The 13,584-nt window shown below is 39.0% G+C and overlaps 1 protein-coding gene across 1 annotated transcript in view; it reads left to right on the forward strand.

The window, feature by feature from the left end:
* The window catches only part of SLC22A2 (solute carrier family 22 member 2), a 106,122-nt gene that overhangs the window by 65,044 nt on the left and 27,494 nt on the right, over window positions 1-13,584 (forward strand). Inside the window, exons 6-7 of the mRNA XM_053709276.1 lie at window positions 2,632-2,738; window positions 13,370-13,584. Coding sequence (XP_053565251.1) covers window positions 2,632-2,738; window positions 13,370-13,584 — 322 coding nt within the window. The remainder of the gene's footprint in view (window positions 1-2,631; window positions 2,739-13,369) is intronic.

Genomic DNA, 13,584 nt, shown 5'->3' on the forward strand with positions numbered 1-13,584 from the left:
GAGGCTGTACCGCTCACTTCTTCCAAGACTTGTAATACCGGCGTTAGGCAAATCCCCTTAAAAAGATAGGATACGCAATTGACGTAAGGGGATTTGCGGTAGCCAAAAGTCGCGGAAGAAAAGTGAGCGGTACACCTGCACCTGCCATACTCGTAATACCAGCGGGCGTTAAAAAGCAGCGTTAGGACCCCTTAACGCTGCTTTTTAAGGCTAACGCAGAACTCGTAATCTAGGCGATAATTAATTAAATTTGTAGTTTAATGTAATTTTAGTATAACAGTTAGGGTAGATTAATTATTAGTTTAATATAGTTTAATGTAATTTAGTATAATAGTTAGGGTAGGTTAATTAATATTTTAATTAATATAGTTTAATGTTATTTAGTATAACAGTTAGGGTAGATTAATTATTAATTTAATATAGTTTAATGTCATTTTAGTATAACAGTTAGGGTATATTAATTATTCGTTTAATATAGTTTAATGTAATTTTAGTATAATAGTTAGGGTAGGTTAATTATTAGTTTAATATAGTTTAATTTAATTCTAAAGGTAAGTTTAAATTTATTAAAAGATAGGGATGAGTTAATATTTAATATAAAGTTAGCGGGTTGTTAGGTTTAGGGGTTAATAGTTTAATTTAGCTTATGGCGATGTGGGGGGCTGGTGGTTTAGGGGCTAATAGGTTTAGTAAGTGGTAGTGATGTGGGAGGCCAGGGGTTTAGGGGTTAATACCTTTAGCTAGTTGCAGTGGGCTCCGGGAGCGGCGGGATAGGGGTTAATAACTTTTATTTAGGTGGCGGCGGTGTCGGGACGGCAGAATAGGGGTTAATAAGTATAATGTAGGTGGGCGGCGGTGTTGGGGCAGCAGATTAGGGGTTAATAAGTATAATGTAGGTGGTGGCGGTGTAGGGGCGGCAGATTAGGGGTTAATAAGTATAATGTAGGTGGCGGCGGTGTAGGGGGCGGCAGATTAGGGGTTAATAAGTATAATGTAGGTGGCGGCGGGGTCTGGGAGTGGCGGGATAGGGTTTAATAAGTATAATGTAGGTGGCAGCGGTGTCAGGGTGGCATATTAGGGGTGTTTAGACTCGGAGTTCATGTTAGGGTGTTAGGTGTAAATGTAACTTTATTCTCCCATAGGAATCAATGGGATATCGGGCAGCAGCGAACATTGATTCCTATGGCATCCGCCACCTCCAGGGCGGCGGATTGAAAAGCAGGTACGCTGGGCCAGAATAGTGGTGAGCCTACCTGGTAGATATTTGTTAACAAGCAAAAGTAGTCAGATAGTGCCAAATTTGCATTCGGAACATCTGTAATGACGTAAGCATTGATCTGTGTCGGACTGTGACTGGCGGATCGTATGTTACATCACAAATTTCTACTTTTGCCGGGCTGTAGGGTTTGATAACTAAGGGGAATAAAGCTCGCCACAATTACGCTGCGGAATTCCAGCGTATTTGCGGTTGATGGCTTGATAAATAGGCCTCTAGGTCTTAATATTTGAAGCTGGAGATAAATAACTTCAAACCACGGGTAGGGACCCATTACTGGATCACAATACCATGTTTACTGTGTTGCGAATTGTGTGTTTTTGTAGGAAAGTGTGTGTGTTATATGATTGTGTATGGTGTGTGTTTGTGAGTGTTGTACAAGAATATGTGTGTGTGTTGTATGAGAGTGTGTCATGTGTGTGTGTATTTCATGAGAGTGTGTGTGTTGCATGAGAGTGTGGGGTGTGTTTGCTGTATTAGAAGGTGTGCTGTGTTAGTTGTATGAGTGTGTGTCATGTGTGTGTGTGTTATATGAGAGTGTGTGTGTGTGTGTGTATTTTATGAGATTGTGTGTGTTGCAAGAGAGTGTGTGGTGTGTTAGTTGTATGAGAAAGTGTGGTGTGTTAGTTGTATGAGAGTGTGTCATGTGTGTGTGTTATATGAGAGTGTGTGTGTGTATTTCATGAGATTGTGTGTGTTGCATGAGAGTGTGTGGTGTGTTAGTTGTATGAGAAGGTGTTGTGTGTTAGTTGTATGAGAGTGTGTCATGTGTGTGTTATATGAGAGTGTGTGTGTGTATTTCATGAGATTGTGTGTGTTGCATGAGAGTGTGTGGTGTGTTCGTTGTATGAGAAGGTGTGGTGTGTTAGTTGTATGAGAGTGTGTTTGTGTGTGTGTTATATGATAGTGTGTGTGTATTTCATGAGAGTGTGTGTGTGGCATGAGAGTGTGTGGTGTGTTTGTTGTATGAGAAGGTGTGGTGGATGTGTCTTGTATGAGAGTGTGTTTGTGTGTGTGTTATATGAGAGTGTGTGTGTGATGTGTGTGTATTTCATGAGAGTGTGGGGTGTGTTTGTTGTATGAAAAGGTGTGGTGGGTGTGTCTTGTATGAGAGTGTGTTTGTGTGTGTTATTACCTTTGTAAAACACTTTCAAGTTTGATTACAATCATACCAAGCAAAAAAATAGGGTCAATAAGGTATGTGGTATTATTGCACTGGCTCTTGGGGCAAAAAAGTTTGAAGAACCTTGAATTGTTGTTTCTTGTTACACAGTGATACGAAAGTTTCAGAAAACAGTATGACCCTTGTTTCTAAGGTGCACTCTAATTAATTTCTGGTATTGCTTTTAACTTAGGGTCTAACAGCAGATGAAGATTATGGTGAAAAGCAAGTTCCATCTTTTTTAGACTTGGTGAGGACACCTCAGATCAGGAAGCACACGTTTATTCTAATGTACACGTGGTAAGATTTTTTTTGTTTTAATTTTGTCTTCATAGTGTAGACTTTAAAGGTCTATATACTGTACATGTCTATATTTTATTTATTTAAATGCTGGTTCATGGCCTTACATTATTGATTACAAAAATACATCCAATTTGAAAATGACCTAAAAAAGTTAAATATTCATAGACAAGAGATGACTGTATTGTTTTTTTTTGGTGAAAGATGATGCCAAATATAAAGATATGTTTTTGTCTACTACTGTTACCCAATACTGTTACTAAATAATTAAACTGAAATATTATCAAGGTTTCTAGATGAGAAATTAATATTAAAAGCACCACCTTCTGGGTCCACTTTAAGGCCCAAATTTATCAAGGTGTTGGACTGCGTTCACATAAGCGAATCTGTAGCCAAGATTTAAGAAGCAGCGGCCATTAGAGCGCTGCTTCTCAACCCAGTACACCACCTGTTATGTGGCATATGTCAATCCCCCTAGACTTTTCCTGGCTGCGTGTGAGCAGGGGACTACATTGCACACTAGCCGTAGTGTGCAATGATAAATACGTGCAGTGTATTTCTGCTTGCTAGACGTGAAGCTGGTCAGATAGGGGTGAAGATGTACCCTCCTGTCCTCCTATCTTTGTTACATTTTGCCCTAAGGGCGAGAACAGATGCTCAGCAACACTATCTTGGGAAGAAATCACTCAATAAGAGTATTTCAACTTTAATGGGCTAGATTCATAGATGATTGCTATGCTGATAAAGAGCCTCATCATAAAGGTGAAATGATGTTTCAAATTAATTAAAGCTTGTTTCACCTATATTGTGTTTTAACATATACAGTGGAAAAGCATATACAGTGGAAAAGCAACAAAAACAAGGAAAAACAATAATGAAATCTAACATAAATGGGTATATGAGGGACTGGCCATGGTCATTCTGTATACAGGTATTTCAGCACTCTAGCACGGTATTGCAAGTCACCCATGGGCCACTGCCATAGCCCAAAAATCCATACAAATAATAGCAAGCGGGTGACAGCAAATTCCAATATATATTTATTCAAAAAAGACAAAAAAGGGCAACATTTCGGGACCTTATCCCTTAATCATGCCAGGCATGTCTTTTTTGAATAAATATATATTGGAATTTGTTGTCACCCGCTTGCTATTATTTGCATGGTCATTCTGTGGCATTCTAGCAGCACGGTCAAGTTTTTTACCTAAAGTTTATCCAAGTATGTGGAATATGCATGTGAAGTACCTCGTCCTGCACTTGTGTCTCTTTATTTCAGAGCTGATGAGGTTGTCTCATTTTTCCTTTTGCTTATGTTAGAGTGATCTGCTTTATAAAGTAGGTGCTTTTCTCCCATTTTAGGGCTAGATTACGAGTAGTGCTAACTGCAGCGTGCAAGCATTGTGGGGTATTTCTCGACTTTTTGGGCGTGTATTACAGGTTGAAAGTAAACACGTTCGCTTAAGCGCAATCGAATTTAACACATGTTGGGTTTGTGTGACTTTAGAGCTCTGGTTAACTGTTATGCGAGATAAAACAGTGGCACAAAACACATTGAAAATATATTTAACAGTACAGTTACACTCATAATAACACTAATACAAATTATTTGAAAGAAAAATTACACCCCTCACATTTTTGTAAATATTTTATTATATCTTTTCATGTGACAACACTGAAGAAATGACACTTTGCTACAATGTAAAGTACTGAGTGTACAGCATGTATAACAGTGTAAATTTGCTATCCCCTCAAAATAACTCAACACACCGCCATTAATGTCTAAACCGTTGGCAACAAAAGTTAGTACACCCCAATTAGCCATTTTCCCTCCCTGGTGTCATGTGACTAATTAGTGTTACAAGGTCTCAGGTGTGAATGGGGAGCAGGTGTGTTAAATTTGGTGTTATCGCTCTCACACTCTCTCATACTGGTCACTGGAAGTTCAACATGGCACATCATTGTAAAGAACTCTCTGAGGATCTGAAAAAAAGAATTCTTGCTCTACATAAAGTTGGCCTAGGCTATAAGAAGATTGCCAAGACCCTGAAACTGAGCTGCAGCACGGTGGGCAAGACCATACAGCGGTTTCACAGGACAGGTTCCACTCTGAACAGGCCTCGCCATGGTCGACCACAGAAGTTGAGTGCACATGCTCAGCATCATATCCAGAGGTTGTCTTTGGGAAATAGACGTATGAGTGCTGCCAGCATTGCTGCAGAGGTTGAACGGGTGGGGGGTCAACCTGTCAGTGCTCAGACCATACTCCACACACTGCATCAAATTGGTCTGCAAGGCTGTCATGCCAGAAGGAAGCCTCTTCTAAAGATGATGCACATGAAAGCCTGCAAACAGTTTGATGAAGACAAGCAGACTAAGGACATGGATTACTGGAACCATGTCCTATGGTCCGATGAGACCAAGATAAACTTATTTGGTTCAGATAGTGTCAAGCGTGTGTAGCAGCAACCAGGTGAGGAGTACAAAGGCAAGTGTGTCTTGCCTACAGTCAAGCATGGTGATGGTAGTGTCATAGTCTGGGCCTGCATGAATTCTACAGACACTGTGGAGCTACAGTTCTTTGAGGGAACCATGAATGCCAACATGTACTGTGACATACTGAAGCAGAGCATGATCCCTTCCCTTCGGAGACTGGGCTGCAGGGCCATATTCCAACATGATAACGACCCCAAACACACCTCCAAGATGACCACTGCCTTGCTAAAGACAATGAGGTAAAGGTGATGGACTGGCCAAGCATGTCTCCAGACCTAAACCCTATTGAGCATCTGTGGGGCATCCTCAAACGGAAGGTGGGGGAGCGCAAGGTCTCTAACATCCACCAGCTCCGTGATGTCGCCATGGAGGAGTGGAAGAGGACTCCTGTGGCAACCTGTGAAGCTCTGGTAAACTCCATGCCCAAGAGGGTTAAGCCAGTGCTGGAAAATAATGATGGCCACACAAAATATTGACACTTTGGGCCCAATTTGGATATATTCACTTTTGTGAGATACTGTATATATGTGTGTGTGTGTGTACATATGTATTTATATGTGTATATATTGTGATAGAGAACAGGGAATTGTGAGTGACCAGGATTATATTTTTCCTACTTTTTTAAAATGTGTATTTGATTTCTAAAACCCCAGGGAATTGTATTATATAAAACGTGCCTAGGAGTTAAGCTGTTGTATTTTTGGGTCCCTGGAGTGGAACATTGGAGAGAGGGCGGGCCAGTGTTCCACTCCTCAGTTTACACATAGCTGAAGATGAGAAGTAAGGAAGGTATTTTTCTCACCTGTGTTTAATTTAATGAGGGTAATTTATTCTCCAGCTGCTAGGTAGAGAGAGAGAGCGCCTCCAGAGTGTTTCTGACTTGGAGAGAAACACTTTGCAGCTGAGCTGAGAAAAGCTGATAAAAAGTGAGTTTGCTAAAAACAGCCTGTTTTGTTTAGTTTAGTTTTCCTTGATGCAGTAAGGGATGTAAAACTATGTCAGTAAGAGCTCACACTGAGCTAGGTTTTTGTTTGTCGGTTTGGGTGTGTTTGGTTGTTATAAAACACACATTGCTGTGAATTACACTTGCACAGTGAAAAATAAAGTTGCCTTTAAATTTATTAAGGCTGTGTCATTTTATACCCTACAGAAACGTGCAATTTCCTTGAAACCAGGCACACGGAGTAGGTGCTGGATTACAATTTGGTGTAGAATGTGGGCATAGCACAAATATGGTCTGTGGGTATAAAAGTTCTCTGCAAGCTGCACTAAGAAAACTTTTGCTTTAAACTGTTAGAAATAAAAGTGACACTGTGCCTTTTAAACATATACCTGCCGTGGTGTTACCTGTTACTTCTAAGAGGAGAACTTTTACAAAATGGAGTTGCTGGTGAAAGCTTTGGTGCAAGCTATTGCTGTACATTTGAGAGGATTGCTGCCAGGGAACAGTGGCCACCTGAACAGTGGGCAGGGCTACTCGCACCATGTCTTAGTGGAGAAGCCCAGAAAGCATATGAGGATTTGTCTCACAGCCAAGCTCAAGACTATAAAAAAATTAAAAACTGAAATTCTAACACGTTTGGGAGTAACATCTGCAATTCGGGCCCAAAGATTTAATAATTGGGTGTTTGAGATGGTAAAACATACAAGAGCACAAATGTATGAACTGCTGAGACTTGCTCAGAAATGTCTTGTGCCGGACATTAATTCAGCCACAAAAGTAATAGAAATGGTTGTAATGGATCCATCTCTCAGGAATCTGCCATCTGGACTTCAACAGTGGGTCAGTCAAGGGGATCCTAAAGACCCAGAAGAAATAATGAGCCTGGTTGAGAGATATTTGACTGCTAAGGAATTGCACAGCAATGATCCTCAAACTAAATCAAAGCTGCCTTATAAAAAAAACAAGTGGAAAAACAGAAGGACACAGATCTATTCCTAACCAGGAACAAAATGACTATGGTGGGAAATGGCTCCCTAGGAAACCATTATGGCCAAGAGGCTAAACTGATGAACAAATTAGGTGTTTTAAATGCCAAGAGTTAGGGCATATTGCATGTAACTGTACAAAGGGGGAGGAGCCTATGCAATGCAATATGGGTGCAAGGGACAGACATAGTACAATGTTAACCTGCACCAACATTTGTTGTTTACAGGGCTATGTGTTCTAGTCATTTAAGGTCTGTGAATGTGGAGGGTAAGAGTGTACAAGCGCTCCTTGATTCAGGGAGTGAAGTTACTCTAATAAAAAGTGTTTTGCTTCAGCCAGAAAAGTTAGATAGAGATCAAATGCTTGATATTGTCTGTATACATGGGGACACACACTCATACCCTACAGCTGAGGTTAAAATTATCAGATATTTGTACAGTTAAGTGTTGTGTAGGGGCAGTACCTGTGTTGCCCTATGATATAGTATTGGGGAGAGACTTTTATCACTTTTGTCAAGTGTGGGAGAAACCTTCAGTAGGTCATGGGATTAATCCTGGGAAGTTACAGGAGGTGAAGGAAATGGAAACCATTTTTCCATTCGCCAATATTGATTAGGAACCAGACACTGTGCAGGAGGCACCTCTGGTGTGTCTGGGCAATGAGGCAGAAACCCCTGAGAGTAATGCTTCTAGAGAAGACATAGAACTTGAGGATCTAGGGATTAATTCTGGTGATTTCCGAGCTGCCCAATGGGAGGACCCAACTCTGATAGTGGCGAGGGAAAATGTACAAGTAATTGAAGGCACTGTCATATATCCTGAATAACAATTATGTTTTCCTTATTTTAAGGTGAAAAATAACCTGCTTTATAGAGCAGAAAAGAAAGGGGTTGAAAAGGTGGAGCAATTATTCGTTCCCAAGTCTTATAGAAATACCGTTTTGAAATTAGCCCATAGTCATGAGCTAGGGGGGGCACCTTGGTATTGAAAAGACCAGAGAAAGAGTTCTTGCACGATTTTATTGGCCTGGTATTTTAATTTCAATAGAGAGATTTTGTAAATCCTGCCCAGAATGTCCGTTGAAGTCTCCATTTAAAGGTTACCACAATCCACTAATGCCTCTTCCTGTTATAGAGGTTCATTTTGAGCGAATAGCAATGGATTTGGTAGGGCCTTTACTAAAGTCTGCTAGGGGGCATGAGTGTATTTTAGTTGTGGTGGACTATGCTACCCGCTAACCTGAGGCAATTCCTTTGCGGAATACCTTCTCTAAGAATATTGCTAAGGAGTTAATGATGATGTTCAGCAGGGTGGGCATACAAAAGGAGATCCTTATGGATCAGGGAACCCCTTTTATGTCCAAAATTGTGAAACAGTTATGTAAACTTCTTAAAATTAAACAACTAAAAACATCTGTGTATAACCCCCAAACTGATGGGTTGGTTGAGAGGTTTAATAAAACTCTAAAAAGCATGTTACGTAAAGTGGTAGAAAAGGATGGAAATTACTGGGAATTGTTATATGGTAGGCATCTCAGGGGAATACTTGACATTGCAAAAGAAACATGGGAGCAGGAAAATACACTCCACCGTAGTGTTATAGAGCATGTAGCACAAATGCAAGAAAGAATGGAAGCTATAAAGCCAATAGTAAGGAAAAATATGCAGAAAGCACAGAGAGTTCAGAAAGCCAGTTATAAGAAGAATGCTAGGCTAAGGGTTTTCCAACCTGGAGATAGAGTTCTAGTTCTGGTAACTACAGTTGAAGGTAAATTTCTGGCAAGTTGGCAAGGTCTGTATGAGATTATTGAGCAGGTCAATAATGTTAATTATAAAGTGAGTCAACCTGGTATAAGAAAACCAGAACAGATCTATCACATAAATCTACTTAAACCGTGGGTAGACAGAGAGGTCTTGACAATAATAAAAGATACATTTACTCATGCTACAGTTAAGAAAAATCCTGAGGTATATATAGCAGAGACGCTAGCTCCCCATCATGCTAGCTCCCCATCAGAAGCAGGAAGTGAGAGAATTTGTGTCTAAAAACAGAGATGATTTTTTTCCCCAATACTAGGGAGAACAAATGTAATCATGCATGATATAATTACAGAACCTGGGAAAAGAATTAATTTGAAGCCATACCGAATACCTGAGGCCAGGAGAGAGGCAGTTAGTGTGGAGGTCAAAAAGATACTCAAGTTGGGAGTAATAGAGGTTTCACAAAGTGAGTGGAGCAACCCAATTGTTTTGGTGCCTAAGCCGAATGGTGAAATAAGGTTTTGTAAGGATTTTTGCAAGCTGAATTATATTTCCAAATTTAACGCTTCCCCTATGCCTCGAGTGGACGAGCTAATAGAGAGATTAGGTAGATCTAGGTATCTAAGCACCTTAGATCTGACTAAAGGTTACTGGCAGGTCCCACTGACAGACAGTACAAAAGATAAAACAGCATTTTCTACACCTGAGGGCCTATTTCAATATAAAGTGTTGCCATTTGGTTTGTATGGTGCTCCAGCCACCTTTCAGCGTATGATAGATAAAATTCTTAAACCTTATAGAGCATATGCAGCTGCCTATCTGGATGATGTGGTAATTCACAGTGCTGAATGGAAACACATATTTCCCTTGTTCAGGCTGTTGTGGATGCACTGTGGGCTGCAGGGGTAACTGCCAACCCTGAAAAATGCTCTCTAGGATTAGAAGAGGCAAAAAAACTTGGGTTACACAATAGGTCGGGGGCTCCTTAAACCACAACAGAGTAAAGTTGAGGCTATTTCAGGTTGGCCATGTCCTGTGACTAAGAGACAAGTAAGGGCATTTCTGGGGATAACAGGATATTCTCACAGGTTCATCCCTAATTTTGCTTCTATTGCTAACCCTTTGATAGAGCTTACTAAAGCTAAAGGTTTGGTAATGGTGAAATGGAACCCTGAAGCAGAGCATGCATTTTGTGTTTTAAAAAAGGCATTGTGTGCTGACCCAGTAATGATGACTCCAGATTTCTCTAAAAAATTGTAGTACAGACTGATGCATCTGATATGGGTTTGGGAGCAGTACTTTCTCAAGTGTATAGGGGAGAAGTTATGTATTAAGTTATGTATTATGTGTTATGTATTTAAGTAAAAATGAATTTCCATACTCCATAGTAGAGAAAGAATGTTTAGCCATCAAATGGGCTTTGGAAACCTTGAGATATTACCTGCTTGGGAGACAGTTTAGACTGGTTACTGACCATGCACCATTATCATGGATGAGGCAGAACAAGGAGAAAAATACCAGAGTGATCAGGTGGTTCCTTAGTCTTCAACCTTTTAATTATACTATAGAGCATAGGGCTGGTAAAGAACAAGGTAATGCAGATGGTCTGTCTCTCGAGTTCATTGTTTATGGTCTGAGGCAGCTCACCACAATAGGTCTGCGTGGGGGGGGGGGGGGGAGGATGTGTGAGAGAGAACAGGGAATTGTGAGTGACCAGGTTTATATTTCTCCTACTATGTTAAAATGTGTAATTCATTTCTAAAACCCCAGGGAATTGTATTATATAAAATGTGGCTACGAATTAAGCTGCTGTATTTATGGGTCCCTGGTGGTGGAACATTGGAGAGAGGGCGGGCCAATGTTCCACTCCTTAGTTTACACATATCTGAACGTGATAAATGAGGAAGGTATTTTTCTCACCTGTTTTTAATTAAATGGCTGTGTCATTTTATACCCTAGAGGACCGTGCTACAGTATTTCCTTGAAACCAGGCACCAAGAGTAGGTGCTGGATTACAATATGTATTTACAGACATATATAAACACATAAATATATATATATATATATATATATATATATATATATATATACACAGTTGTGCTCATAAGTTTACATACCCTGGCGGAATTTATGATTTCTTGGCCATTTTTCAGAGAATATGAATGATAACACAAAAATTTTTTGGCTGAAGCCATTTATTATCAATCAACTGTGTTTACTCTTTTTAAATCATAATGACAACAGAAACTACCCAAATGACCCTGATCAAAGGTTTACATACCCTGTTGATTTTGGCCTGATAACATGCACACAAGTTGCAAATCAGTAGGGTTCAAACTCTAATCAAGAATTGAAAAATTAGGTGTTCTGTTTGATAAAATACTGCATTAATTTTGCCATCAATTCTGACCAAATTTCTTGTGCCTTTGTAGCTCACACATCCCCAAAACATCAGCGATCCACCTCCGTGTTTCACAGTAGGAATGGTGTACCTTTCATCATAGGCCTTGTTGACTCCTCTCCAAATGTAGAGTTTATGGTTGTGGCCAAAAAGCTCAATTTTGGTCTCATCACTCCAAATGACTTTGTGCCAGAAGGTTTGAGGCTTGTCTCTGTGCTGTTTGGTGTATTGTAAGTGGGATACTTTGAGGTATTTGAGTAGTAATGGCTTTCTTCTGGCGACTCGACCATGCAGCCCATATTTCTTCAAGTGCCTCCTTATTGTGCATCTTGAAACAGCAACACCATATGTCCTGTATTTCACCTGAAGTTAATTGTGCATTTGTCTTTGCATCCCGAACAATTTTCCTGGCAGTTGTGGCTGAAATTTTAGTTGGTCTATCTGACCGTGGTTTGGTTTCAACAGAACCCCTCATTTTCCACTTCTGTATTAGAGTTTGAACACTGCTGATTTGCAGTCTCAATTCCTTGGATATCTTTTTATATCCCTTTCCTGTTTTATACAGTTCAACTACCTTTTCCCACATATCCTTTGACAATTCTTTTGCTTTCCCCATGACTCAGAATCCAGAATCGTCAGTGCAGCACTGGATGAAAGATGCAAGGGTCTGTCAGGAGTCCAGAAACTCATTGACCTTTTATACACACACACTAATTACAAGAAAACAGATCACAGGTGAGGATGGTTACCTTTAATAGCCATTCAGACCCCTTTGTGTCAACTTGTATGCATGTTATCTGGCCAAAATCACCAGGGTATGTAAACTTTTGATCAGGGTCATTTGGGTAGTTTCTGTTGTCATTATGATTTAAAAAGAATAAACACAGTTGATAAAAAATGGCTTCAGCCAAACACTAACCATGAGTGAAAGAAAAGATTTTGTGTTATCATTCATATTCTCTGAAAAATGGCCAAGAAATCATAAATTCTGCCAGGGTATGTAAACTTATGAGCACAACTGTATATATATATATATATATATATATATATATATATATATATATATATATATATATATATATATATATATGTGTGTGTGTGTGTATTGGAGCCTTTTGCAGTCAAATAGCTGAAAACATGAAAAATCATATTTATGCACTATTCATATTTAAAGGGACACTCAAGTCAAAATAAACTTTTATAATTCAGAAAGAGCATGCAGTTTAAAGACCCTTTCTAATTTACTTCCATTATCAAATTTTGCACAGTCTTTTTATATGCATACTTTCTGGGGAACAAGATCCTTCTGAGCATGTACACAAGCTCACAGGGTATATGGATACTAGTCTGTGATTGGCTGACATCTGTTACATAATACAGGGGGCCAGAAAATGAGAGAAAAAATAAATTTCACAGAAAAAAATCTACTACCTTTTTCAAATTCTGTGTAGGTGATATTGCATTGTCTTTTTATTATGCACTTAATTATGCAATTCTACTGCATTTAGTGGTCTTTTAACTTTTATTAAAAAAAAAACAAGTCAACCTAAAATTAAAAGAAAGGAGGAATACGTTTTTTACTTGTGTATTACAATGTTATTATATTACTCATGTGATACAATAAAATCCTAGTTAGTACTAAAATAATGACAAATACATGTATCACATAATAATAATGTATCCTTTCTTTGCCTCAAATGTGTATTTATGGGTTTATATGTGTTTATATGTATATATACATAAAAAAAGAACATTTTCGTATATGTGAAGAACATTGGAATGTAAAGTATTTGTATTCAAAACACAATAAAACATATACAAAAATATTAAACTATATTGCATGTCTAAAGATGACTGGGAAGGGCTCAAAAGTGTATGTATACAGCAAAATATAGAAATTGATAAAAACTAAAAACTGAAATATAAAAGTAAAATTGATAAAAAAAAATAGAAACTCTTATGTTTTGTGATAAAGTACAATGCTTTGCTTTAACCTATCAAGTTTACATAATAATTCTATTTTTATATCTTCATTTGTATGCTTATAGGTTTGCATGCGCTGTACTATACCAGGGATTAATTATGCACATGGGAAGTACTGGTGACAACATTTACCTTGACTTTTTCATTTCTGCCATGGTTGAATTTCCTGCAGCGTTTATAATTATAGTTACAGTTGATCGAATTGGGCGCCGTTACCCATGGGCTGTGGGATGTTTAGTAGCTGGATTTGCCTGTATAATTACTGCATTCATCCCAGATG

Source organism: Bombina bombina, chromosome 4 (assembly GCF_027579735.1).
Source record: "Bombina bombina isolate aBomBom1 chromosome 4, aBomBom1.pri, whole genome shotgun sequence".
NCBI classification, from domain to species: Eukaryota; Metazoa; Chordata; class Amphibia; order Anura; family Bombinatoridae; genus Bombina; species Bombina bombina.